Source organism: Capricornis sumatraensis, chromosome 2, assembly GCF_032405125.1.
Source record: "Capricornis sumatraensis isolate serow.1 chromosome 2, serow.2, whole genome shotgun sequence".
NCBI lineage: Eukaryota > Metazoa > Chordata > Mammalia > Artiodactyla > Bovidae > Capricornis > Capricornis sumatraensis.
In genome coordinates this window covers 92,764,895-92,791,904 of record NC_091070.1, presented here as the reverse complement: position 1 = coordinate 92,791,904, position 27,010 = coordinate 92,764,895, and the positions used below count along the sequence as shown (strand labels likewise).

Below are 27,010 nucleotides of genomic sequence, written 5' to 3'. Positions count from 1 at the left end.
CTCCAATACTTTGGCCACCTCATGTGAAGAGCTGACTCATTGGAAAAGACTCTGATGCTGGGAGGGATTGGGAGCAGGAGGAGAAGGGGACAACAGAGGATGAGATGGCTGGATGGCATCACCAACTCAACGGACATGAGTTTGAGTGAACTCCGGGAGTTGGTGATGGACAGGGAGGCCTGGCGTGCTGCGATTCATGGGGTCGCAAAGAGTCAGACACGACTGAGCGACTGAACTTACTAACATGTACGCACACATATATACACTCTTTCAGATTCTTTTCCCTTGTAGGTTATTACAAAATATTGAGTATAGCTCCTTATGCTATGCAGTAGGTCCTTGTTGGTTATCTATTTTATATATAGTAGTGTGTGTATATTAATCCCAGACTCCTAATTTATCCCTCAACTTTGACCTTTTATATAAATGTGGAAGAACCACAGGGTTTAGGTGGAAGAAGACTGCCTCTTGACAGATTTTGAAGATTTTGCTGAAAGAGTGTCTATGAACACCTTTCATAAAAACTACATTTTCTTGATAAAGAGTATGCACTTGCCTCTAACATAAAATGCAAACTGGTTTCTCTGTGGTCTCTAATTTTAATAAATGTCAGACTTGAATTTAAGATTCAAGCAATATCAGAAGGAAGTTATCATGAAAAGTCAGGAAGAGAACTATGTAAATATGGTAGCCGTCGAGAATTGACTTGTGTCTTTGTCTGTGTGTTGCTTTCTGCGTAAAGCTCTTGTTGGAACACCAAGATGCGATTGCACCTGAAAAGAATGACTTACTGAATGAGCTGTTGGAGTTGCTGGAAGAGGTCCCTAATGTGGAGTCTTTTCTTGGTAAGGGCGTCTTCCCTCTGGTTTGTATTTGGTTGGTTGGTTGGATGGTTGGTTGGTTTTCCTATCCTAGATCAAAAAATCTGATTTATTTAATACACAGGTTCATTTAAAGGATAATTGCTACACCAGCCCCTTTCTACATGAAGGACTCTGCATGTCTTAGTATGCTCAATTATAAAGCAATTTAGTATTCTTGAAGCTCTATATATGTCAAAAAGGATTTGTCAATCATAAAGAAAAAGAGCAAAATTTACTAAAAGCTCCTTGTTATTTTTTCCAATGATGTCTTTTATTGACAGTTCTCTTTCAGTAATTTTTTTCAAATTTTGAATATCAATGTCCCGTGCTATTTTAATGTTTAAAGATTTTTAAAAGCCACTGTAAGGATATTGGAATGTGGTTTTCTCTGATGACCACGATCTCCTGCTCAACTACCAAGCCCCATGTTTCCTACAGAACCTTTGTCTTCCATTGTTGATGCCACTGTCACAATCAGTGAGTTGGAAAATAACAGTGCTTTATTCTGCAGGGGAAGGAGCTGTTGACCCTAATGACCCTGACAAGGTAAACACACTAAATCAACTCTCCAAAACTGAGATTTCCCTCTACCTGACCAGCAAGTACGACATAGGGGATGGTGAAGCTATAGATGGCCAAAGCCTCATGATCAAGTAAGTTTGGGGCTTAAAGAGCACACATTTCCATTTTCCCATCTTTTTAAGAAATGTCCTCTATGTACATATCTCTGGCTGCACTGGGTCCTCATTGTTTTTTTTTTTTTTTTTTTTTTTTTTTTTTTTCTTTTACAATTTTTTTTTTTTTATTAAATTTTAAAATCTTTAATTCTTACATGTGTTCCCAAACATGAAACCCCCTCCCACCTCCCTCCCCACAACATCTCTGTGGGTGATCCCCATGCACCAGCCCCAAGCATGCTGTATCCTGCGTCAGACATAGACTGGCGATTCAATTCTTACATGATAGTATACATGATAGAATGCCATTCTCCCAAATCATCCCGCCCTCTCCCTCTCTCTCTGAGTCCAAAAGTCCGTTATACACAGCTGTGTCTTTTTTCCTGTCTTGCATACAGGGTCATCATTGCCATCTTTCTAAATTCCATATATATGTGTTAGTATACTGTATTGGTGTTTTTCTTTCTGGCTTACTTCACTCTGTATAATCGGCTCCAGTTTCATCCATCTCATCAGAACTGATTCAAATGAATTCTTTTTAACGGCTGAGTAATACTCCATTGTGTACATGTACCAAAGCTTTCTTATCCATTCATCTGCTGATGGACATCTAGGTTGTTTCCATGTCCTGGCTATTATAAACAGTGCTGCGATGAACATTGGGGTACATGTGTCTCTTTCAATTCTGGTTTCCTCGGTGTGTATACCCAGCAGTGGGATCGCTGGGTCATAAGGCAGTTCTATTTGCAATTTTTTAAGGAATCTCCACACTGTTCTCCATAGTGGCTGTACTAGTTTGCATTCCCACCAACAGTGTAGGAGGGTTCCCTTTTCTCCACACCCTCTCCAGCATTTATTGCTTGCAGATTTTTGGATCGCAGCCATTCTGACTGGTGTGAAGTGGTACCTCATTGTGGTTTTGATTTGCATTTCTCTGATAATGAGTGATGTTGAGCATCTTTTCATGTGTTTGTTAGCCATCCGTATGTCCTCATTGTTATGCAGAGGCGTTCTCTAGTCGCAGAGCGCAGGCTTCTCTAGTCGCAGAGTGCAGGCTCCAGCACACGGCTTCAGTAGCTGCAGATCGTGGGCTCTGGAGTCTGGGGTCAGCAGTTGTGGCGTGTGCACTGAGTTGCCCTACGGCCTGTGAGATCTTCTGGACCAGGGATCAATCCGGTGTCCCCTGCGTTGGCAGGCAGATTCTTAACCACTGGGCTTCTGTGGTGGCTCAGATAGTGAAGAATCTGCCTGCAATGCAGGAGACCAGGGTTCTATCCCTGGGTTGGGAAGATCCCCTGGAGAAGGGAATGGCTCCCCACTTCAGTATTCTGGCCTGGAGAATCCCATGGACAGAGGAGCCTGGCGGGCTACAGTCCGTGGGGTCACAAAGAGTCAGACGTGACTGAGAGACTAACCCTTTCACTTTTTCTAAACCGCTGGACCACCAGGGAGTCCCAATTATGCATCTTAAACCGTGCAAATTCAAATTGGACTAAATTTTCAAGTCATTTTTAAATATTGAAATGTTGTTTGTCGTTTTAGTCGCTAAGTTGTATCCAATTCTTCTGCAACCCCATGAAGTGTAGCCCACCAGGCCTCTCCATCCATGGGATTTCCTAGACAAAAATCCTGGAGTGGGGAGCCCTTTCGTTCTCCAGGGGATCTCCACATCTCTTCACTGGAGGCAGATTCTTTGCCACTGAGCCACCAAGAAAGCCCAAATATTGAAAAACAGTGTGTTTATCCATCAAAAATCTAACCAGGAATAATGGAGTCTTTATAATTTGAGAGACCTAAATATTATAATATTTTCTAAAGCTTATCTTGTTTTTTAGTTTTCCTGGTAATAATTTGAGTCCTTCCCTTTAAGACATGATTAAATCAGCCTATGATAGTCCTCAGGTAGCTGAAAGGAAATAACTGTTCCAGGGGTCAAAAGAACAAGGAAGTTCAAGGAAATACCTTGTACCTAATTTATTTTCTGGTAGAAAGCATTAACGTAAAAGTCACACACAGTAAGACATAATGCTGTTCTCTGACTTATTAGACATCTTTTCTATTAAACTAAGCCTAGATAGCTTGACCAACTTTGACTTTATTTATAGTCAACTCCCTGTCCTTGAAGATTTCACATGAAGTTTTCATACCCTTAATACTGTGCTTTTTCTGTCAAGGCCTCGAAGACATTGTACATCAGCCCTTTACATTCAGAGTAAGAGAGAACAGTCCACCACCATTAACTGAAATGTCATAAACCAAAGCCAGGGGCTCACCCAGCATACAGTTTTTAAGAACTAATAGAATCAAATGGATTTGTATTAGCACATTAGAACAGTTGTACATTGGGCTGAGGTAGAAAATGGAAGTGGGAAACAGGGGCAAAAGGAAATAGACATTTAAATAATACTTTACATGTGACTGCCAAGTTACATGTCCTGAGTTCTGAGGTTGTTTTCATTGGCAGCAGGAGCTTTCTCTTCTGCCACTGACATTCCTCAGACAGCACTCATTTCTAGTTGATTTTTTTCCAGATATTCAATCCCATGAAAATGGCAAAAAAAAAACAAAACGCTTAACTCAGTGTGCTATGTTGCAGTACATACATATGTGCTTCTTCTGCTAGGCTTGCTTATTTTGTGCTCCAGTTATCTCTAAGGCTCTGGTTGTTCAGATAGCCAAATACTTGAGTTTCAACCTGTGTCAATGGCACTGGGCTTGAAGTTGAGGACCTGGTGAGTAGATCATTTAAGAGTGCCTGCCTTCAGGGGTCTGCAGTGTGATGGATAGCACTGCTCATCTGCAGGACCCAGGACAGACTGCAGGACTCTTGCACAACCTTGGCCTCATTAGAGTTGAAGACCGTTGCTTTCAACTACTGGTGACCAAGTCAGATTGCACTTGCAGGGAGAAAACTTGGGACAGGGCAACGGATCAAAAAGGGAGAAGACTGTGGAGGCCGCTCCCTGGGCCCCTCTGAGCGTGTGCCAATTGCAGAGGTAACTGGAGACACAGATGGTGTGGTTCCACCATGGAAATTCAATCAGGCCAGTTATCCTATGATCTCATAAGCTTTGTCTTTTAGAAGTAAGAGGAGGAAATTTTTTCATAATTAGTTTTGTCTGGTATTTGAACGCCATTTTCTAAATGCAATCAGCTCAAATGCTGGCATTAACGAATGGAAGATCATGACTGGGATGGTCTCAAATATCAGACAGCCTGAACATCAGGTATATTTATACTCATTTCTGAGTACGAGTCTCCACATCTCTGCAAATTTGGGAAATTCACGTTTTGAAAGCGAAACCATGGAAGTCAGCCCTGTTGGGACCAGTACATCCTGGCCAGGAAGGCCTGGTGCATTCTTCAGCCTTCTCAGCCCCTGTGTGGGTCCGCCTCGCCCATCTCCCCCACAGTGCACTGGACACAAGTACTGTCTGCTCTTTAGTCCCCATACAGAGTGGAGCCAGCCAGCGGCTTCATGCATTTACTTTTGCATTTTGTGGTAAAATACAACGTAAAAGTTACCATCCTAACCTTTTTTAAAATTAATTTTTATTGGAATGAGGTTGCTTTACCCGTTCCAACTTTTCTTTCCAAAAGTATTAGTTTTCTATTTATGTGGCTGCCCCAGGTCTTACGTTGCGGCACGTGGCATCCTCTGTCCTCATGGTAGCGTGCGAGATCTTTAGTTGCAGTATGTGGGACCTAGCTCCCTGGCCAGGGATGAACCCGTGCCCCGTGCCTCAGGAGCGTAGCATCTTAGCCACTGGGTCACCAGGGAAGTCCCCCATTCTAACCTTTTAAATGTACAAGTTGGTGGCGCTTAATACATCCAGAATGTTGTGCAAGCTTCGCTACTATCTAGTTCCAGAATATTGTCATCACTCCCAAAGTGACCCCCTACTTTAAATAGTCATCTCTGGGGTACCTTTTCAGACCCTGCTCTCCAGTCCTGGAAATCACTAATCTGTTTTCTGTCTCCATGAACCTGCCTATTCTGGAAATTTTGTATAATTAGAATTATACAAGATGTGGCCTTTTGCATCTGGCTTCCTTTATTGAGTGTGGTTTTGGCTGAATAATATTCCATTGTATGGATATACCATAGTATCATGGATATTTGGGTTGTTGTTACATTTTGGTGATAGGGAATAGTACTACTGCAAATATTTATACACAACTTTGTATTTGAACACTTATTTTCAGTTCTTTGGGGTGTATACTTCGCAGTGGAATTGCTAGGTCATATGGTAGTTCTGTTTTGAGGAACCACCAGACTCTTTTCCCACCAACAAGGTATGATGGTTTCAGTTTTTCCATAATTCGCCAAAATTTATTTTCTGTTTTGTTTAGTTGTTATAGCCATCCTAGTGGGCATGAAGTAGTATCTCATTGTGGTTTTGACTTGCATTTCCCTAATGATTAGTAATGTTTAGCATCTTTCCTTGTGCTTATCAGTCATTTCTATGTCTTCTTTGTAGAACTGTCTGTTAAAGCTTTTTGCCCATTTTTAAGCTTGATTTTTACCTTTTGTTGCAGAGTTGTGAGAGTTCTTAAATGTTCTGGATAGTAAATCCCTATCATATATATGATTTGAAAACATTTTCCCCCCTTCTGGGAGTTGTCTGTTTTATTCTCTTGGTACAATCCTTTTCTGTAGAAGAAGTTGTTTAACTTAACGAAGTGCAGTTTATCTATTTTTTGCTGTTTGTTGTGCTTTTGGTGTCATATGAGAATTCATTGCGCAATCCAAGATCATGAAGATTTACTTCTACGTGTTTTCCAAGCGTTCCATAGTTTCAGCTTTTACAGCTATGATCCCTTTTGAGTGAATTTTTGTGTGTGGTGGAAGGTTAGGATCCCAAATATTCTTTAGCACATGGATGTCCAGTTTTCCACCATTATTCCTTAAAGAGACTAGTCTTTCTCCATTAAATGGTCTAGACCCTTGTCTAAAGCTGATCCACCATGCATGTATGGTTTGTCTAGACTCTGAACTCTATTCCATTGATCTGTGTGTCTGTCCTTACGCTAGTACCACACTACATTTATCACTGTAGCTTTGTAGTAAGTTTTGAAATTGGGAAGTATGAATCCTCCAGCTTGTTCTTTTTCAAGATTCTTTTGGCTGCCTGGGGTTCCTTGGAACTGTCAGATCAACTTTTCCATTTATTTAAAAAAGACTATTGGGCCAGTGTTTTAGTCGATTCAGTAATTTACTGCATTCACTGGCCTCTAGGGTCTTGAAAGCCTTCCTCCGGGCATACTTTGAGATCCTAGCCTTGGCGGAGCCCTTCACTAAACAGCCAGTGCTCATTGTGGATAACAACTGGAAGATTGACCACGTAGCCTTCTTCAGAAGCGGAATTTGGGTGTTGCCCAAAACAGTCGGTAGAGTTCACTCCATGATGTGAAGCAAGCCTTAGTTCCAAATACATTATGCCTTACGCATATATTTCAAAATCTATTACTAACAGATAATTATAAAAGATGTCATTGATGGGGGGCTTGGAGACTGTCTAATCTGAGTCTTTCTCTTTGAGGTGAGGAAATTAAATTCTAAGATAATGGGAAGCAAGTAGCTAGTCGCTGACATGCTTTATATCACAGGCCATTGATATTCAGTTAATGTACACTTCGAAACAGGCTTCCCTGGTAGCTCAGCTCGTAAAGAATCTGCCTGCAGTGTCAGTCTGGGATATTGCCATTTTGAAAATATTACCAAGCATGTGCTCAGTCGCTCAGTTTTGTCCAACTCTTTGCAACCCCATGGACTGTAGCCAACCAGGCTCCTCTGTCCATGGGATTTTATTGGGCAAAAATATTGAAGCGCATTGCCATTTCCTCCTCCAGGGCATCATCGCGACCCAGGGATGGAACCCGAGTCTCCTGAACTGGCAGGCAGATTCTTCACTACTGCACCACCTCACTACCAAGCATGGTGGTATTAAAAGAGCAAACAGAAAAGCCTGGCTGGGGAATCCTAGAAAGACCCGGGATTACAGCCCCAGTCTCACACATTAGCAGCTGGACTCTGATCAGATCACCTAAGCATTTGTTTCCTTTATCCATTAAACGGAGAGGAGGGGATGGGGACAGGAGGGCTCTGATGAGTGAATGAGGTCACACAACGACACCTTGTAAATTATAAAGAACTGTACAGTTGTAAATCCCTCTTATTATAACTTTTGATTTAACTTATAGTATGTGATCCTTTTGGCCTTTATTAAGCTTGTGTTTCTGTGGAAGTATGTGTGTATAAGTAGAAAGCATTGTTTGTGGCTTTTACTCATACTTAACTGCCTGAGTGCTTGTTATCTCTTGAGAATTTTTTTTCTATCACATAATTCAGTTTAGGCATCTGTCATCCAGTTGAAAGATTTCCTTGGTTTTGGTCCAAACTGGCATGAGCAGTTAAGTGGCTAAGGGGATTTGAGGCCTGGTGATAAAAATGTGTAATCACCTGATTTTTAGCTTCCATCAACACCAATTCCTTTTCAACCCTGGGCACACTGTAAGGCAGGTGGCAGACTGGCAGGCTCAGGAATGGTCCTGGCCAGGGTATAATAACAGACACCCTTTGAATGCAATGGCCAAACCTAAGGGACCACACCAGTTTACAAGCACCGTGCACTCTCATTTATTGACCGTGGGATTTGAGTGGAGCTATGACAAATAAACTCCCTGGTGTATTTCATTTTTTCTTAACTTTACTCATTCCGGGAAGAAGGCAGAGTCCTTGATTCGATCAGCTTGTCTCACCTGTTGTTTGAACATCCATGGGGCCAAAACATTAACTAGTAGATTCATGCTGGTCAGACCATATCCGGCATATTGTGTTTGCATTAACGTGGTGGTGGGGGAACGTGGCATAAATTGTTGGCTAACTGAAGTGTGGGCAGGACTAGAAACTCTCTAACTCCTGTTGTGAAAAGGCTTAAGGAGCTGAGGGGTTTCGCTTGGGAAAAAGAGCAGTGGTAGCAGAAGGGATGAAGACGGTCCTGGCAGCCTCTGCAGGTTGGTGCGGGGCTGATGATGAGGAAAGGGAATTCAGCTTGTTCCCTGCAACTCTAGAAAACAGAATGCAAGCTTCTATAACAGTGGAGCTCCTTAGGGCTTAGCTGACTCATTTATAAAACCAGGGATTGGACTGTTGCCCAAAGGTCCCCCTCAGCGCTGACATCCTGTGACTCACTGGGTCCAGCGAGTGGACTGCACTGGGAAGGCAGGCCTCTCTGAGTGGGCTTCGTGTTCAGGAATGGGCTGCTCCAGTGCTGTGTATCTCAGAGGGTTTAATGTGAGCCACACGGGTACTTTTAAATTTTCTGGAAGCCATTTTTTAAAAAGGAATAGGTGAAGTTAATTCTAATATGTTAATTTACCCCAATATATCCAAAATATTGTTACTTCAATATGGAATCAGCATAAAAAATTATTAGTGGTATATGACACATTCCATTTTTTCATAATGAGCCTTCCAAACATGGACATGAGTTTTAGCAAATTCAGGGAGATAGTGAAGGACAGGGAAGCCTGGTACGCCGCCGTCCATGGCATCACAGAGTCAGACACGACTGAGCGACTGCACGACTGCACGACAGCAAAATGACGCAGTCCATTTTCATGCTGAGCCTTCCAGATCTGGTGTGCGTTTGGCACTTACTGCATATCTCAGTGTGGACCAGCCATGTGTCAAGCGCCCACTGGCCACCTATGACCAGTGGCTGTCATCGTGGGCAGCATTCGATGCTTTAGTGACCACGCGAATGCTGACTACACGTCAGACTCTAAGGAGGGGATGTACGTGCATCTTTGTTTCAGTCCTGAGAGAGTTCCATTATGTAAATAGGAAGGAAAAAAAAAAGAAAAAACACCTCCAAGGACTTTATCATTTGCACAAGTCCATACACTTAGTAGGCAGCTCCCTGGTTCGACCTTAGATCTGTCTGACTCCAGCGTCTTTAACCATTAGGCATACTGCAGGGCGAGGGAGTGATTTCTCTGTCATGAAACTGGACAGTTATTTACATGTAAGAAGTCTGGGGTGAAACTTTGGGAATAGATTCCAGTAGAAGCCTGACCTAAAATAGAATTTCAAGAGAAAGGCTGTGTGGACAGTTTGTCCTCCAGGCACTCCCGAGCAGATAAACATTCTCTGTCCCTACGAGGGCACATTTGAGTGACCCTGGTCATGCTGGTCCTCAGATAGCTTCTCTAAAGAGTTTTCTGGAATCATATATCAGCAGTCATTCCTAGAATATTATTTCAAATAAGTGTTAACATTTTTTAAAATCACCCAGAGCTTTTGTTTCTAACCGGATGTTTCCATTTAAGATGTTTATAATGATGACTGGAGTGGGGAGCCGAGTGGGGAAGGAGATGATAGATTCTTGGCTCTCAGGAGCCAGGGCTGTCTCGCACATGGCTGGAATGAGCTGTGTGTCCACCTCTGACTCTGGGGCAACATTTCTCTGTGCATTCCCAGACAGCTCGAAAATCCCCAGTGAAAGCTCATGGGCCAGAGGAAATGGTTGTGATCATTGTTCTCATACAGACTTAAATAAGAAAGGAGAAAAATAGTGGTTACAGATGGCTTGTTGGATTTTATCTTATTTGCAAGAATAATATATCTGCAGTTCCCTTTGAGAGTTTCCTCTTGTCCTTTGGGAGCAGTTCCCCGTCCTGGGGATTCAAAACATGAATGATGTTTCCTTTTCCTTTTCCGACTTTCATGCTGTGTGAATATTTCCTGCTGTAGTTGAGGAAGAAATTCATCATCCCGTGATACCATGTAATGCCTTGAGAGGAACTGAGCTTCAGCGCAACAAGAATGAAACTTCAGATGTTGGTTAGACGTGTTTGTAATTTAAGGCGACTTCTGTTTATGTTCCGTTTTTTTTTTTTTAAGGGACACAGTGTCCAATAATGTTCCTGCTTATGTAAAAGGGAGCATACTTGACCATTTACCTTTTACATTAAAGTCTTAGGACATAGTTACATAACCTGATCTTTAATTGGGAAAGGATGGCTGATTATCCTAAAGAACACATATGAAAAAATACATAGTTTTGGCACTGACAGAGTGGGTTTCCAGCTCTTGTTATCGAGCAGCTCTTTTGTTCTCTCCCACCTGAGGCCAGGGACCTTCACCGATGGGTTAGTCCCACCACCAGATCCGAGGTTCCCAACCACCTCTCCTCCAGGCTGCTGAGTCATCCGGCAGCCAGAGCCTTCACAGCCCACACGGGACTTGCACTCCCACTGGCCTTCACAGTGTTTCATAACATTCTTAGAGCATCAGCAGTAACAGCTGGTCTGGCTCCCAGTAGCTTATGATGTTTTCAACAGGCTCAGAAGTTTAAATGTTATTAAAGTCAGGACATTAGATATTATTGCTGCTCCTTCCAGAGTGATGAGCCCAGTTGTTCCTCCTGGTCATCAGAAAGTAGTCTCAGTCTGAAAAGAAGAAAAGGGGGACTTCCCTGATGGTCTGGGTGGTTGAGGCTCCGAGCTTCCACTGCGGGGGCCACGGGCTCCATCCCTGGTTGGGGAGTTAAGATCCCACTGGCTGCCACAGCATGGCCCCAAAGCGCAGATGAAATTGAAAACGAGAAAGTAGTTACAACACACTTGTGCCCAGGATACTGACATTGTAATCTGACGTGTCCAACTCTGAGTGAGCCTGTAGGCCGTAGCCCACCAGGCTCCTCTCTCCGTGGGACTCCCAGGCAAAACTACTGTAGAGGGTTGCCATGCCCTCCCCCAGAGTATCATCCCCACCCAGGGATCGAACCTGGGTCTCTTAACGTCTCCTGCATTGTCAGACAGGTTCCTTGCCACTAGCACCACCTGGGAAGCCCCTGTAATCTGATGGCCTCAAGCATATAAAACCCAGACTTTGATTATCAAGCATTCACAAACTTTGGGGAGCCTTAAAGCAGACATCCTGAAGTTCTGCGAGACGCTTTCATTTTTTAGGATTCTCTTTGAAGCTTCATCTTTGCACTGCCTCAGGAGAAACACATTTTTGTGCATCAAGACTGCCATCTGAAAGCCTGTCTCTCCTTTCTCTGTTTTGTAAGGACCAAAAAACTGATCATTGACGTGATCCGGAACCAACCAGGAAGCACACTGACAGAGATCTTAGAGACACCAGCAAGTACAAAACAGGTAATTGACCTTTAGAGTGTAAATAATAAGTACCTTAGATATGTGTTGATTTTAGTAACAGATCTTTGTGCCACTTGTTTGCTGTTATCTCAGAGAAACTGTCTGACACAGTTTGGAAGTAAAACTTTCAGTGAACTGACTTCAATTATATAGAAAATCCATGGAATATCAACAGAAATGAAATAGGAAAATACGGCACTGAATTTATACTAAATAATCTTATCCTAGACTAGAAGATTAGTTCTGGGTATTTCAGAGCCTCTGAATGTTCATGGTAAATTTTGAACAGTGAGTGTAGGGAACAAAGGGGAAAAAATTGGACTGCTTAAAAATGAAGACTACTCATTGCCGTGGATAGGCAGATAAGTCACTTAAGGAATTGTTCTGGTCAACAGGATATAGAAAAATACCTTTCATATTTTGTGTTTTTGCCGACTTGAAGAAATGAACAAGTGCCTTACTCATTAAAACTGTTTTTCAAATGCTTCGGAAGCCAACGTCTTGAGTCCATTAGATCAGAGCACCATTATCCTGGTGTAAATGAAGTTTCATAACAATCTTGCATTAAACTTTTATCAGCATCCTTTAAAGTGTATCATTATTTAGTTTGTTCTGAATTAATTTCAGTTTTATTGCTTGAGTTTCAATGATTGCCACTCCCTAAACAAACGCTAACAAGATTATCAATTTAGTTATCTCTTTGTACTTTTGTACTTTTTTGAACTTTAGCTGGGTTACACATGATTTTCCTGAATCATTCTTAATTTAATTGGTTGTGAAGAAATCGTTATGTCATGGTTTTTAATAAAAGTATATATAGCCAAAGTGGGTAGAGTATCGTACTGAGTATGAGAATTTTAACTCTTAATATTTTTTTCAGAATATTTTCTTTCCCCCCAAATGTAGCATAGTCACTAAGAGTGCAGACTTCCAAAATCAAATGTAGCTCCATACCTCCTCACTGTGTAAGGCTAGGCACCTAGAAATATTTCTATGCTTCAGTTTCCTCAACTGTAAAATGGGAATGATAATAATAGCACCCAGTTCAGGAGTAACTCAGTTGAAACATGTTAAGTGAGTAGAAAAATATCTGTCATATACTAAATGCTCAGCAACGTTGGCTGCTACCGTTGTTGTTTCCTACTGACCTGGCTTACTGTTCCTGTATCCTCCGGGTGGATCTGTCTTTCCTGTGTGTAATAACATTTACAGTCTTAGCCTCTGTCTACTATGCCAACCAATTTTCTAGTACAGTGACATGTGAAGATCACTAGTCTCTTGTATAGTTTTTTTAAACAAACTATCCAGACTGTTTTGATTCATTCATTTACTCACCATTTATTTGGAAACATATTTTGTGCTAGCGTACTCTTAATTTCTTTGGTTCAAAGAAACCCTGCAGATTTCTCAGAGTTCATAGTTGGAGAATGATTGCCTTTCCAGGACAAAGGTCTCTGCCTGCCTTCACGGCTTATGAATGGCTGTAAATATGGCTCGTGTGTGAGTGTTTAACTGGGTTCTGGATCTCCGGGGTTCCTGTGGCCACGTTTTAATGGATAATCTAGTTTTAATTTTCTCAACTGGACTAGCCTATCCAATACTGAAATCCTTCCATCCAGGGAATTATAAAATGCTGGTTATCCCTTGTAATACATCTGTTACTAAGATAACTTGTCACATTAACCATTAAATAACGATTTAGAATTTTGCTCAGGGTAGGCCTGCCACCACTGCTCTGGTTTTTAGGAAAACAAAGTAATTCCTCCCCAAAGACCTGCCACAAAACCCCTGGGGAACATGTGGTTAAGGTCTCCGGACCTTGGCTTGAGGACCTCTTTCATTTTGATGTTGGTTTACCTTGTGCAGCTTCTGAACCTGTGGGGTCAGGACATCAGAGATAAATCAACATCTTGATGTTCCCTTTCCAGGAGACAGATCATGCCTCAGACATGGTGACCCGTGCGGTTTTAGATTCCAGGACTCCTGAAGACATGAAGCAGAGCCTGTCTATGGTTGAAGATGCGCAGCTGCCCCTCGAGCAGAAGAAGAGGAAAATCCAGAGGAATCTTCGGACATTGGAACAGACTGGACACGTGTCATCCAAAAACAAATACCAAGACATTCTCAATAAGATTGCCAAGGTTGTGGGGAAGAGTATTCTTTCTGCTTTGCGTTAAGTTCAATTCAGTTCAGTCGCTCAGTCGTGTCCGACTCTTTGCGACCCCATGAACCGCAGCACGCCGGCCTCCCTGTCCATCACTAATTGCTGGAGTCCCCCCAGACTCATGTCCATCAAGTCGGTGATGCCATCCAACCATCTCATCCTCTGTCTGTGCTAATCATTGCTCACATGCTGGGACTCAGTAGGTGACATGAAGGATTCATAGTTATATACATATGGTTCCTGTCCTCCTCAATATTACAGATTTTTTAAGGTTTCAAAGCAGTTGATGACTTTTAACAGAGAATAACCACAACTGCCCCCAATTAAGGGGCTTCCCAGGTGGCCCAGTGGTAAAGAATCTGCCTGCCAGTGCAGGAAGCACAGGGGATGCAGGGTCACTCCCTGGGCTGGGAAAATCCCCTGGAGGAGGAAATGGCAACGCACTCCAGTGTTGTTGCTTTGAAACCCCTGTGGACAGAGCAGCCTGGCAGGCTACAGTCTGTAGAGTTGCACAGAGTTGGACACAGCTAAGGACACTGAGCTGAGCGTTCAGGCGCAACTCCCCCAAGTTGTCAGAAGAATTGAAACGCACCAGACATCAACGGTTAGGAAACATAATAGATGAGTTTCATCTGTTGCTTTAAACAACACCTACTAATTTTAAAAGTGACACTTCTAGGAGAGTTCTCTCTTGAGTAATAACTCAAGTTGTCATATAATCCTCTTGCCCATAGGATCTGCCACTGAGATGATACCTCTGTGTCCCTGAGAATTTGTCTCTAGTCAGTTTAGCCTGAATGCAGTTCAGACTTAAAAGTTAGTTTCTGTTTTCTCATCCCATATTTTTACAGTTGAGAAACTTCCTGAGAAAAGGATATCAAATTAGTGCAAGGAAACATCACAGGAAAAGGCTCGATCTGTTTGCCAAGGATAAGGAAGTATATATTTTGGGTTAAAAATTTTTTTTTCATTGTTTTATTTTGTCCAAACATGCAAACTAAAACGGATCTGGAGGTTAAGGACAGTTACATGATCAGGGGGAAAAAAAAAAAAAAGAATTCTGAAAGGGAAGTGGACTCAGCTTTATTCTTCCATGGAAACTTATGGCCATTACTGGCAGTAGGCTTATTCCTCCCAGCCTGAGTGACTCAAGGGAAGTGGTGCCTTTTCTGTAACTCTGGGTTGGAAAATACTTCTCGTAGGGAATGTACAGTAGAGAAATTGAGGCTTTTGTCTTAAAGAAAAAAACTATCATGAAAGCATCCCCTCAAATATTCTAATTAATGACGAATTCTTACTTAAAAGGAATGGTTTTTAATTTGTCCACAGAGGAAAAATAATAAGAAACTGGCACTTTTCTTAAACATTTTCTTAATTTACCAATTAGAATTTTAAAAAAAAGAATTATATGTTTGTACGTTTATACCATGTCTCTTGCAAGCTGTAAGCAGCTTGACCCAACTTCATGTTCTAGGAACTCCATTTAAATCCAACTAATAGTTATCCATGTTGAATTTGTTCAGTCTTGAGACCCCAGTTGTTGTTTGTGCAAATGTTGGAAACTATTTTTCAGATTAAAAAGTATATTTTTAAAAAATTTATTTTACAAATGGGGCCATCCCTGGTGGACTCTGAGCTTTCACTGCTGAGGGCCAGGGTTCGATCCCTGGTTGGGAAACTAAGATCCCACAATCCTGGCAGGACAGCTAAGAAAGAAAAGAAAAGAAAATTAATGTAATGATGAAATATAATACTTTTCAGGATAAAGCACTCTTCAAAGTATATATAATTCAAAACATTCTGAGGAAATTGTCTCCTGCTAAAGTCTTGGCTTGTGTACTTTTTAAAACCCTAGTATGCTTACTCTAAAATTGCTTCTTTGCTTTTCCATCAACCTTATATCTAGAGAAGGCAATGGCACCCCACTCCAGTACTCTTGCCTGGAAAATCCCATGGACGGAGGAGCCTGGTAGACTATAGTCCTTGGGGTCGCAAAGCGTCGGACCCAACTGAGCGACTTCACTTTCACTTTATATCTCAAAGTAAAATATGGACATTCCTAGTTCTAAAGTACAAAGGGAACATTTGGGTGCTGAAAGTTTAAAATGAAGTAACTAAAATAAACTGTTATTGTTATTGGGTCACTAAGTCATATCCAGTTCTTTACAACCCCATGGACTGTAGCCTGCCAGACCCCTCTGCCCATTGGATTGGTTGCCATTTCCTTCTCTAGGGGTGTTAACCTGACTCTCTTGCATGGGCAGGCAGATTCTTTACTATTGCGCCCCCAGGAAGCCCCAACTGTTGTAACAGTCACAAAGAGTGACTTTAGTACTAGATCTTCTTGTCCTAAAGGGGCAGTATTATAAAGCACACTCCTGCTTCAATCTCATACCTTTTTCCTTTTTACCTTAGGATATTCGAAATCAAAGAATCCATCGTAAGCTTCGAAAAGCTGAACTGGAAAAACTTCAGCAGACGCTCAATGCACTTAACAAGAAGGCAGCGTTTTTTGAAGAGCAAATTAATTATTATGACACTTATATAAAGACTTGTTTAGACAACTTAAAAAGAAAGTAAGTTGAAATCATATCTTCTTCTGTAATGTCATGATTTATACAAGGTATCAATTCATATACAATCCTGGGCTGTTCAGGTTGGGATTGGTAGCAAACTTTGATTTATTACATAACCAAAAACTAGAATCTCAATTTTATGATTCACCATTGTGAGCTAAGAAGTCAGGAGTGAATTTAGAAACATGTTAATTCTCTATAAACACTGGCATTAAAGTTAGTTTTACCCTGTTGTGTTTCAATCAAGTAACTTTAAACACTTGGGAAAGCACTTTGATTATTCCTTCTTTTTTAGTCAAAGGTGTCTTTTAAACACTATTATTTAAAAAAAAAAAAGAAAGCTACGCTTGGGGATATTTACAGTAAACAGTATTTATATGCTTGATAAAGCCAGGTACTTGCTATTGCACGGTGCAGCTTAGTGATTTTTAATTGCTTATTGATTTTTAAAAGTCATGTTGACACAAAAGACAAAATTTGTCAGTTCTCTATTACCCATTAGCACACATATCATAGTTTTTTTTCCCACAATATAGGCAATTTTAATGAGTATTCTTTGCTCATAATTATTCTTATCACTGGATAAGGTCAATCCTAATCAAATTTTAACTACCCATTTAAATATGTAATTCATTATTTTTATGTAATATTTGTAGTCAAATTGACATTAAAAAATGGTACTGTACAAAAAAGTAAATTGCATTAATCATAGAAGATTTGATGGAGGAATATAACCGAGTTTAAACCTCATTTATCTGGACCCCACTAGTTCTGACTCATTTGCAGGCTTTAAATTACTTTTATGCTATTCCTGTGAGGAAGAAAGTTGGTCAAGCTAATATATAGTAGAAATAAAGTTGTGAGAGATTTTCTTTACATATTTACTGCATCTACAGCAAGGCATTTTATAAGCTCTGCAGTCAAATGAGATAGATTGGGATTCTCTCTTACATTGTGTGATCTTGAACCAATCCGGTGTTCTCTGAAGTCTCAATTTTCTCATCTTTAAGTGGGATTTGGGAGTGCCAGCCTCACACGTGTTGTAATGAGAGCTAAATGGAATACTTGTGGAACAGAGGAATGTATTTTGGAACACAATGGAAAGGTTAATTCTGTAAATGTGAGGCAGTATTTAGAAAGCACTTGGAAGAAGGATGGCCATCTAGTGTTTGTTAAATAAACTAAATTTGTTAAACTAAACACTTTTAATGACCCCTTCCCTTAGGAGTGTGTACACAGTTCATTTCACGGCACCTCAGCTGCTTGCAAAGTGACTTAATGGAGCCGTGTGGTCCATTACCCCTGAGACAGCAGAGTGCAAGTGTTATGAAGCATATTCGTCTGTAATTCGAACTTGAGTCACATTGAAAATAGCTTTCCCTTAACCAGTTCAGTAGGAGATTTCACTGTGCAGGGATGGTTGTCACTGACAATCACACAATATAAAGTTGCCCAGGTTCCATACCTGGAGGCCAGGGGTGGACGGGGGTGTGCTCCCCTGGCCGCTGTGCTGCCAGGAACATCTGAGTTTGCCACCTTGTCTGTTCTTATGTTGCCAGAAATACTCGGAGATCAATTAAACTTGATGGAAAAGGAGAACCCAGAGGGATGAAGCGGGCGAGGCCAGTGCGGTACACAGCTGCAAAGCTGCAGGAGAAGGGCGTCCTCCTGGACATAGACGATCTTCAGGCCAACCAGTGAGTGGCACCCAGAATCTGCACAGAACACAGGCCCCCTCTCATCATGCACGTCAGATCTGACTCACGTTAGTTCAGCTTCCTGTGGCCTTTGAAGAAAGCTTCACTGGGTCTATCAGGGCTTCCCCTTGATTTCAGATGACAGGAGAAAACACACGTATTGTAATCTCTGGGCTTCCCACCAGGCCTGGCACTGATCGAGAGGCTGAGTTTCCCATGGCTTTGCCAGCCTCGCCTTTCCCTCCAAAAGTACTGAGTCATAGCGGTGAGAATGCAAGGCTGCCTTTCCAAAGCACTGTCAAAAGTAGATTATTTGCTTTGTCTTTTTAAGAAAGTGGGATTTAAAAATTTGGTATTTTACTCAGTGTGCTATTTTCTGCCTGCTTTCAAAGCAAATGGTTTACTGTTTCTATCAATTTGTATTTCCTTAGGTTTAAAGACAAGAAAGAAACCGTTGCTGCCTAGCTCCGAAAAAAATAGATTAATTTTGTTAAAGGCAAACAGGGAGCTGGAGCGATGTGGCTTTGAATGACCCAGGGCCCTCATTCATTCAGCAGTAACGGTCTGAGTGCTCTGGGACACCGTGCACTGTGCTAGGACCTGTAGAGACCCAGGCTTAGAGCCAAACACCCCCATCCCCAGCCTCAGAGGGTTTCAAGCCTAGGAAAGACCACAGAATTCAGCTTTTATTTCTATGAGTTCCTTTTATAAAAGGCAAGGATATGTCTCCTGCCACATGGTCCAGCATCCCCCCTTCCATAATTGGGAGAAGACAGTAGCTGGGCATAAACAAATATGTTGAATTAAAAAAAACAACAACAGTCTGACCTTTGGTCTTGCTCAGTGAGAGTTATTTACAGTTGCAAAACAGGACCTTTCTGAAAATTCCCTGGGGGTCCATTGGCTAAGACTCTGCACTCCCGTTACAGGGGGCCTGGGTTCAATCCCTGATCAGGGAACTAGATCCCACATGCCACAACTAAGACCCTATGCAACCAAAGAAATGAAAATAAATATTAAAAAAAAAACCACACAGGACTTTTCTAATTTGAAAGCCACAGATGGTGCCTTGCCTGGGTCAGAGCCTCTCCAGCAGCAGTGTTACTGTGTGTATTAGAAGTGGAGGAGACACTCTCCTCCCAGGCGCCACGCCAGGCGCTCTTGGGGTCGCTGTTTTAAAGAACCAGATTCTTACGGTCCATCACTCCCTTTCCCACTGTGGGAGGCCAGGCTCACTGCGTGCGGTCTCTGTAACTCCTGCTTCCTCCAAGGCCTGGCTTCCCTTCCATTTATTCCATCCTACCTTCTCTTTGACTCAGACCAACTCAGAGAAAACGCTTCTTCTCCTTTGAAGTTGCCATGAAAGTAATCATCTAAACAACTAACCTCCTGTCAGCCATACAAGTGAACACTTACAGTTCTGTGAATCTCATGTAATTTCAACTGTATCTTATGCTCTTTAAGACCTAGGGTCATATTTGGCCCTTCTTTTGTAACAAAGCCCCTACTCCAGTGCTCTACGGGCTACAGATCTCCTAGTTCCCGTGAGCCAAATCAGGAAAAGATGATGGGAGACTTGGGGTAACTTACTTGGGGTTTTCCCAGCAGGCTGTTCGCTGAGGGGATTGAGTGAGGATTCCATTCGTTTCAGCTTTAAGCATATATTTGCAGTTCCACATGTGTGAATGGTCCTTTCTTCACTAGGTTTAAAAATGTTACATTTGATATCTCGTCTACTGAAGATGTGGGTATCTTCGATGTCAGATCAAAATTCCTGGGTGTTGAGATGGAGAAGGTTCAGCTCAATATTCAGGTAAGCTGGAATTCCTGCATATTGGGGGGAGTTTCATAAAGGGGGTCATTCTTGGCTTCCCTTGCTTGCATTCTTCCTGACAAACAATGGCATTTAGCTGTACCATGATTATTTGCCTGTCTTTAAGTATTAATGATTTTTTAAAAGCTATGGTTCTTCAAATTATTGGAACTTAAACTGCTTTTAAATGGTAAACCATAGCATTGAGTTTTTCTAAGCCATGTTTTCATTTTGAAACTTAGAGAAAAGAATAATATACACAACAGTATTCAGAGCTATTGATTAAAGGCTGGAAACTTTCTTTTTCTTAGGAAATTGCATTTCTAAGATAACATATACCCAGGGTTGAAACTTTCTGGATCTCGTTTCTCCTTTTCTTTCTCCTTCCTAGAATTATTTTTACATCAGTTTCTTAAATTTCTTTGTTAATTCTTTGGGATCACAAGCAAGAAAAACATTGTGCAAAACAGATGGCTATAAATAGAAAAGTGAGGTTTGCAGTCCGAATTATTGCTATTTTTTAAAATAAGAATCACATTTAAGCCAAATATGCTTGAATAGAAACTGAGAAAATAGTTTGTGCCACCAAAAGAAAAAAAGAAGAAAGTGGAGGGTGTTTGCAGCAAACACTTAGGTACTCCAACTTCTTAATGCTTAGCACAGGATCAGTTTAGATCCTTAGAGATCTTTAGATCAGTTTAGAGATGTGGTTGAGTTTTCTCTTTTGTATGAGGTTTTAAATAGAAATAACCCCTATTTACTTGGGCCCCAAACTACTTGTAAAGTGGTTCCCAGGTATTCTGCATGCATCTACATGAATCATCATGATAAACCACTGGGAATGGTATAAGTTCTAGGCTCACTGCCTGCCTGACCTGTGGCTGAGATCAAGGAGGTTATACCCCCACCCCTAAGCCATGGGGTGAAATACCAGCGCCCTTCTTTTCTGTCTGGCATTCCTTGTAAGCTTAAAGAACAAAAGAAAGAAAAAAAAAAAAGCTAAATGGTTTGATAAAGACACTGAGATAATGGAGTAAATTGGAGAAAATTGAAGATATTATGTAATTTTGAAAAGTATACTTAAGTAAATAGATTTCTAATGTATTTTAAAGGTCACTAAATGTATCTGTTTAAAAATTGAACTGAACGTCTTGACTCACTCCATGGAACATTTAGATAAATTGAGGAAGAGAAAAGAATGCAGTGATGTGCTTTGGTTAGTGATTCTTCTCTAAAGCAAAGATATATCATGGATTGTCAAGAAGGAAATGACCCAAGGCCAATCAACATCTACTGAACAGATGAATCACCAATGACCAGGAGACACCTGTTTAGAGGCGCCTTGGGAATTCCACAGGACTTCCTTTTAACATGGGTGCAAACATCCAGCTTCACTTGCTCCTTTGTTAAAGTTCCATAGTAGGATTAGCTGTTCACGCCCTTCACTTAAGACATACAGTTGTCAAATGTTACTCCTGAGCTATCTGTAGATGGCTAATATGCTCCAGATTTTTTCAATCATTCATGTATATCGTCAGGACCAGTTATGTAATTTTCAGGGCTCAATGCAAAATGAAAATGCAGAGCTTCTTACTCACAATTGGTGAGAATTTCAAGATGGTAACAGCAGAACATTAAGTGCAAGGCCCTTTGTCTAATCAGGGGACTGTGTGCAGATCGAATGCCCATAGAGCCAGCCCTGTATAAAATGATTGTCAGACATAAAGTCAGACGTCTTGTCACATATGGCTTTTAGACAGTTCTAGGATGAAGTGAATTTTACGAAAGAGAAATATGCTGGGCAGGTCCTTAGTGTGAGTCAAGGACTTCGTTTCTAAAAGGACAAAGGGAGATTCCTTCTAACTCTATGTGTCTAGATTTTCTTCAACCCATTCTTTCCTTGGTTCATAAAGATTATATCCTGAGGCCATGTACATAACAGGAAGGCATGACTTACATGAAGGGGTTCTGCTTATACAGATAATGGCTGGTGTTTATGGAGGGCTGCAGCCTTGGCATTCTTCTTTTCCCAGATGAAGAACTGAGGTTCAGAAAGCATGCTATGGAAGGGGCCCCTGGAGTCCAAACCCTGCATCGCTCTGCTCCACTGCCTGTCTCACAGGATTCCAGTTGATCCTGACCAGACAAGAGTGGCTTACAAAGGGTTTGCAGACTCCTTGATCTCATCTACCCAGGAACACACCTGTGGAGTTGGCAGTGTCAACCCCCACTTTATGCACAAGAAAACAGAACTTCAGCGAGGTTATATGTTGTTGCAATCTTCTAGCAAATAGTGGAGCTAAGACTAAAATCTGGTCTTGAACCACGAGTTCGATCAGAGATCCTCCATTCCCCACATGGAGGGGCCCAGCTAATTTCCCTCTGTACATGATTCCTTCTCAACTGAACCATGTTGGTTTCGTTCTTTTCCACAAGACTTTAACAGATGATGCCTGTCCCAAAGGAAAAGTGAACCTCCACCCCTGTTTAATAGTCAAAAGCATTCTTGATCAAAGAACTTCACTTCCCTGTGGCATTTCCATCCCAGAAGCATTTCTAAATAATGGAGGGGTTTTAGTTGAGTGCAATTGGAGCTAATTGAGAAAGTGGAGCAGGAAGCTGGCAAGAGCCCACGTTCTCTCAAAGACTTCTGCAGGTGGCCGTGCTCATTGTAGACACAAGGTATTATCATTAAGAAGCAAGACATTTTCAGAACTAGAAGCAGGAAAACAAGACCTGGGTTTGAGCCTAGGGCAGTTCAGGAATGATATCTTCTGTTTGGGAAGGGCCCCTGTCCTGTGTTATTATAAAATGTTGCTGCTTAGTCTCATGGGTGTGACTGGTGTGAACCAATGATTAATTTATAAATGAAGGAAATTTTATTAATTTTTCTTTGTTTATACAGCAGTGATGAAACACAGAGTGATAACCTTGCTTGAGGATGAGGAACAGAATATACAGGAACCCAAGTAGTCTGTCTAGATCAGGAGGAATTGCTTTGTCCGTTGGTCTCCAAATGTCAGTCTCACAATTTTCATCAATAAATAGATCATTTCTCCCCATTTCTACATATTTATTTATAAAGTATACATGCACTTGGCGCTTTACTCAAAATTTATTTTATAAAATACACAGAAAATGTGAATGCTTAAGGAATGAAGGGAAAAAAATAAAGAGGAGTTTCTAATATTCTTTTTTGCTCCTCAGTGAATTGTCTGACTCTCACTTTAGAAAACACTGGCTCATCTTGCTGTCACATCTGTGTCTTGAGTTTTTCAATTAAAATTAAACTTTTAATTATATATCTAATGTTAATGGTATTGGTTTTCTCTCATACAGTCCTTATCAGTTCTAAAAATCTGTTTTCTTTCATTGAGATGAGTGATTCTCAAACTATGGCACCCAAACCCACAGTATCATCACCCCTTGGGAACTTGTTAAAATGCCAATTCTTGGGCCCTCCCCCAGAGCTCCAGAATCAGAGGTTCCTGGGGGTGGGGCCCAGCATTCTGTGTTAACTGGCCTGTGTTTCATTAATAAAGCAGCTGATTCCCATGCACACTGAAGTATAAGAATCCCTGCTGAGGTCCTTAGGTCAACTGAATCTTATTTTTGTCAACAAATTCCTCTAGAATGTGTTTTAAATGTGGGAAACGTCAAGTTGAAGCTGTGATCGGTGTCCCTTGCAATTGCAGGATTTACTTCAGATGCAGTATGAAGGCGTAGCTGTGATGAAAATGTTTGATAAAGTTAAAGTGAATGTAAACCTTCTCATATACCTGCTGAACAAGAAATTCTACGGGAAGTGAAGTGCCTGCAGAAATCTCCTGGATTCTGTATCACCTGGATTAGGAAATGAATCTGTTTAGTATTTTTGTTTCTAAACATGATTGAGATCACTGCTTATACACGTGTGATTTTTTTTTTTTTTTAAGACCAAAACTGTTCTGAAGAATGTACCCATGTGCCTTTCTGGTAATCTGATACTGCAGTAGAATGAGACACAAAATGAATTCCTGTAAACACTGCCACGTTGTGCTGTGGTATGGGTACTCTGATTTAAATCTTTGGACATTCTGGGATTTGTTTTAAAGTAGGGGGATAATTTTAGCTGACTAGGGACAAATGTGTAAACCTATTTTCCTATGATAAAAATTTTAAATGTCCCGTTTGAATAATGTACCTCTTCATAGATTTTTTTGTTGTTTTGATCTGTGGAGAAATGGAAGCTGAATTATTTGTAATGAATTATTTAGACAGATAACTTGGTTCTAAGCCCTGCCTCCTGGGAGTTATCGATTTTAAAGAGAACTTTTGTGCAATTCAAAATGAGTTTTATAAGTAATTGAAAGTGACAGTACAATTACACTTTCTGTACAAAGGTATATATTTTATGTGATTTATTCCTACTCAATGAAGTGCACTACTGCCTCATGGTAAAGACTCTTGGACCCAGAGCCTTTAAGTGACTAACAAATACCATGAACAGCGATCGAAGGCCCCCATTTCCACCCCTCACAATCTATTTGAATATTTCCATTGTGCCTCTCAAGTTTTTGTAATGCAATAAGATCAGTATCTGGATAGTTTTTAAATGTATTCTTTGAAAAATTGCTTTATGTAAAATAAATGTTACTGAATTACATTAATTTGCCTTTTGTCTGAATAAATCCAGATGATTTAGTGAGTAGGAGAAGCTTCTTGATGGGGCCTTTGGGGAAAAGAAGTACCATTGACCCTCAAACAATCTGAGGTTTGATCTGTGTGGGGCCACTTATATGTGAATTTTTTCAATAGACAATTTAAACAAAATATGAATTTCTTTTTGACATCTTTTTAGTTTTGATACCTAGTGTTAATAAGCTGTATAACATCTACAGTGTTTTATAACATATAAGACAATATAGGTACTGAGAAATTATTTTATAACAGATGACAGACTTTCAATATTGATAAAGACAGTGCAGTACTGTAAATGTCTTTTCCTTATGATTTTAACAACCTTTTCTCTAGCTACTTTATTATAAGAATATAGTATATAATACATATAAGATAAACAATATGTGTTAATCAAGTGTTTATATCATTGGTAAGGGGCTTCCCAGGTGGCACAGTGGTAAAGAATCCATCTGCCAGTGCAGGAGACCCAAGAGACACAGGTTCAATCCCTGGGTCAGGAAGATCCCCTGGAGAAGGAAATGGCAAGCGACTCCAGTATTCTTGCCTGGAAAATCCCATGAATGGAGGAGCCTGGGGGAGTCCATGGGGTCATAAAGAGTCAGACACTACTGAGCGTGCACCCATGTTATTGTTTAGACTTCAGGTCAACAGTAGGCTATTAGTAGTTGAGTTTTAGGGGAGTCAAAAGTTAATGCTCAGATTTTTGACTGCGTGGAGGGGGGGTGAGTGAGGCTTTTAACCCCCACATTGGTTAAAGGGTCAACTGTAATACACCTATACCTGTACTATGTAGGATACAGTTTATAGGGAGAAAAAAAATAATTTTCCGTCTATCCTTCAGGGTCTTGGCTGAGGACCACACCCCCATAATAAAAGATTAACAGGAGAAAAAGAGAAGTTTAATAACTCCTATACATCCTACATACATGTGAGACACACAGGTAAAATGAGTAACTCCCCCAAATAGCCCAAGCCACCCCCTTAAATTTCCAGCTAAAGACAAAAGACAATGAGGGAGGGAAGCAGTTATGGGAGGTAATCGGGAGATTTCCCTTGTAAATGTCTTTCACAAAAGAGTAACTGCTTGGTTTCCAGAGCTTCTCCTATATCTGCTGTTTTTCAAAACTAGCCAGCTGGAAGTACTCCTCTACTAGAGATACATATTCTACTCCCTTTCAAGAGTGGCTGCTGTGAGCACACGTTCCAAACCCTGTGACGGAGACAAGGTGGGAGTCTGTTTTCTCAGTAGTAAGCGAGCAGTCCTCAAAGTTACAGGGACACAGGCTGGCACTGGGCTCTGTCCTTGTCACTGATTCAGGGAAAGAGGTCCAGGGCAAGTCCTTTTGTTCCAAGTTCCATGTGTTGTTTCTGCTTACTTTCATTGGCCAAGACTTAGACACATAGCCACAACTAGCTTCAGGAGAGACTGGGCAGTAAGGTCTGTAACTGTAACTCAGCAGCCATGTGCCCAGTGAAAACCCGCAGGTCTAGTTGTAAAGAAACGGGAGCAGTGATAGCTGGCGATGAACCAGCCGTCTCTACCACAGCAGTAATCCAGACTCTCAGGCTACCCCTGACCAGAGTACCCCTGACACTTTGTATTCTGTTCATTCATTCAACAGGCTTTATGTTCCATGGGGATTACCAAATGCTGAGAAACTGGGTTAGCCTGTGCTCATTTGGCATAAGCTTCCCAGATGGCCCCAGTGGTAAAGAATCCACCCGCTGGTGCAGGGGACACAAGAGACAGTTTCGATCCCCGGATGGGGAAGAGCCCCTGGAGTAGGAAATGGCAACCCACTCCAGTATTCTTGCCTGGAAAATCCCACGCACACAGGAGCTGGGCAGGCTACAGTCCGTGGGGTCACAAAGAGTTAGACGCGACTGAGCACACACGCACAGGTTTGGCACAAACGAACTTGAAGGTAAGACAGAATTTGGAAAATTCAAATTTAAAAAAGTAGAATCTGCTACTTTAACAATGGTTTCAGGTTATACAGATTTTTTGACAGAGGTAAATACCTTGAAACAATGTTGTCTCAACAGTTTGTAGATATGGGTTTTTTAATGCATGACCTTTACTACAGACTTCTATCAGAGCAATCATTAAACATACAGTTAACTTCACCTTGAGACTAAACCCTGTCTCCTCCAACTAGCATTAGGTGAGGAACAGGAACCTGTAGGAGGTAGGTGGTAAGTTAAACTTCCTTCTTCATCCTCTAGGAAAGACTTTAAGTGGAAATGTAACAGGAGCCAAAATTAGGGGAAGATGTTTAGAAATAAAACCCAACCTTCAGCAGTGTCTCAAAAAGGGACTTGTCTTAACTTATTTCAACACTGAGTGACATGCTTGAGTATTATTTGTAT

The 27,010-nt window shown here is 41.2% G+C and overlaps 1 protein-coding gene across 2 annotated transcripts in view; it reads left to right on the top strand.

Moving 5' to 3' along the window:
- The window catches only part of IQGAP2 (IQ motif containing GTPase activating protein 2), a 307,112-nt gene extending 282,535 nt beyond the window's left edge, over window positions 1–24,577 (top strand). For both annotated transcript variants that reach the window (XM_068966679.1, XM_068966681.1), the window contains exons 29-36: window positions 743–845; window positions 1,375–1,516; window positions 11,623–11,710; window positions 13,639–13,851; window positions 16,290–16,450; window positions 18,010–18,147; window positions 19,852–19,960; window positions 23,656–24,577. In XM_068966679.1, coding sequence (XP_068822780.1) covers window positions 743–845; window positions 1,375–1,516; window positions 11,623–11,710; window positions 13,639–13,851; window positions 16,290–16,450; window positions 18,010–18,147; window positions 19,852–19,960; window positions 23,656–23,769 — 1,068 coding nt within the window. In that variant the 3' untranslated portion in view covers window positions 23,770–24,577. The remainder of the gene's footprint in view (window positions 1–742; window positions 846–1,374; window positions 1,517–11,622; window positions 11,711–13,638; window positions 13,852–16,289; window positions 16,451–18,009; window positions 18,148–19,851; window positions 19,961–23,655) is intronic.
- Window positions 24,578–27,010: the final 2,433 nt, after the last annotated feature.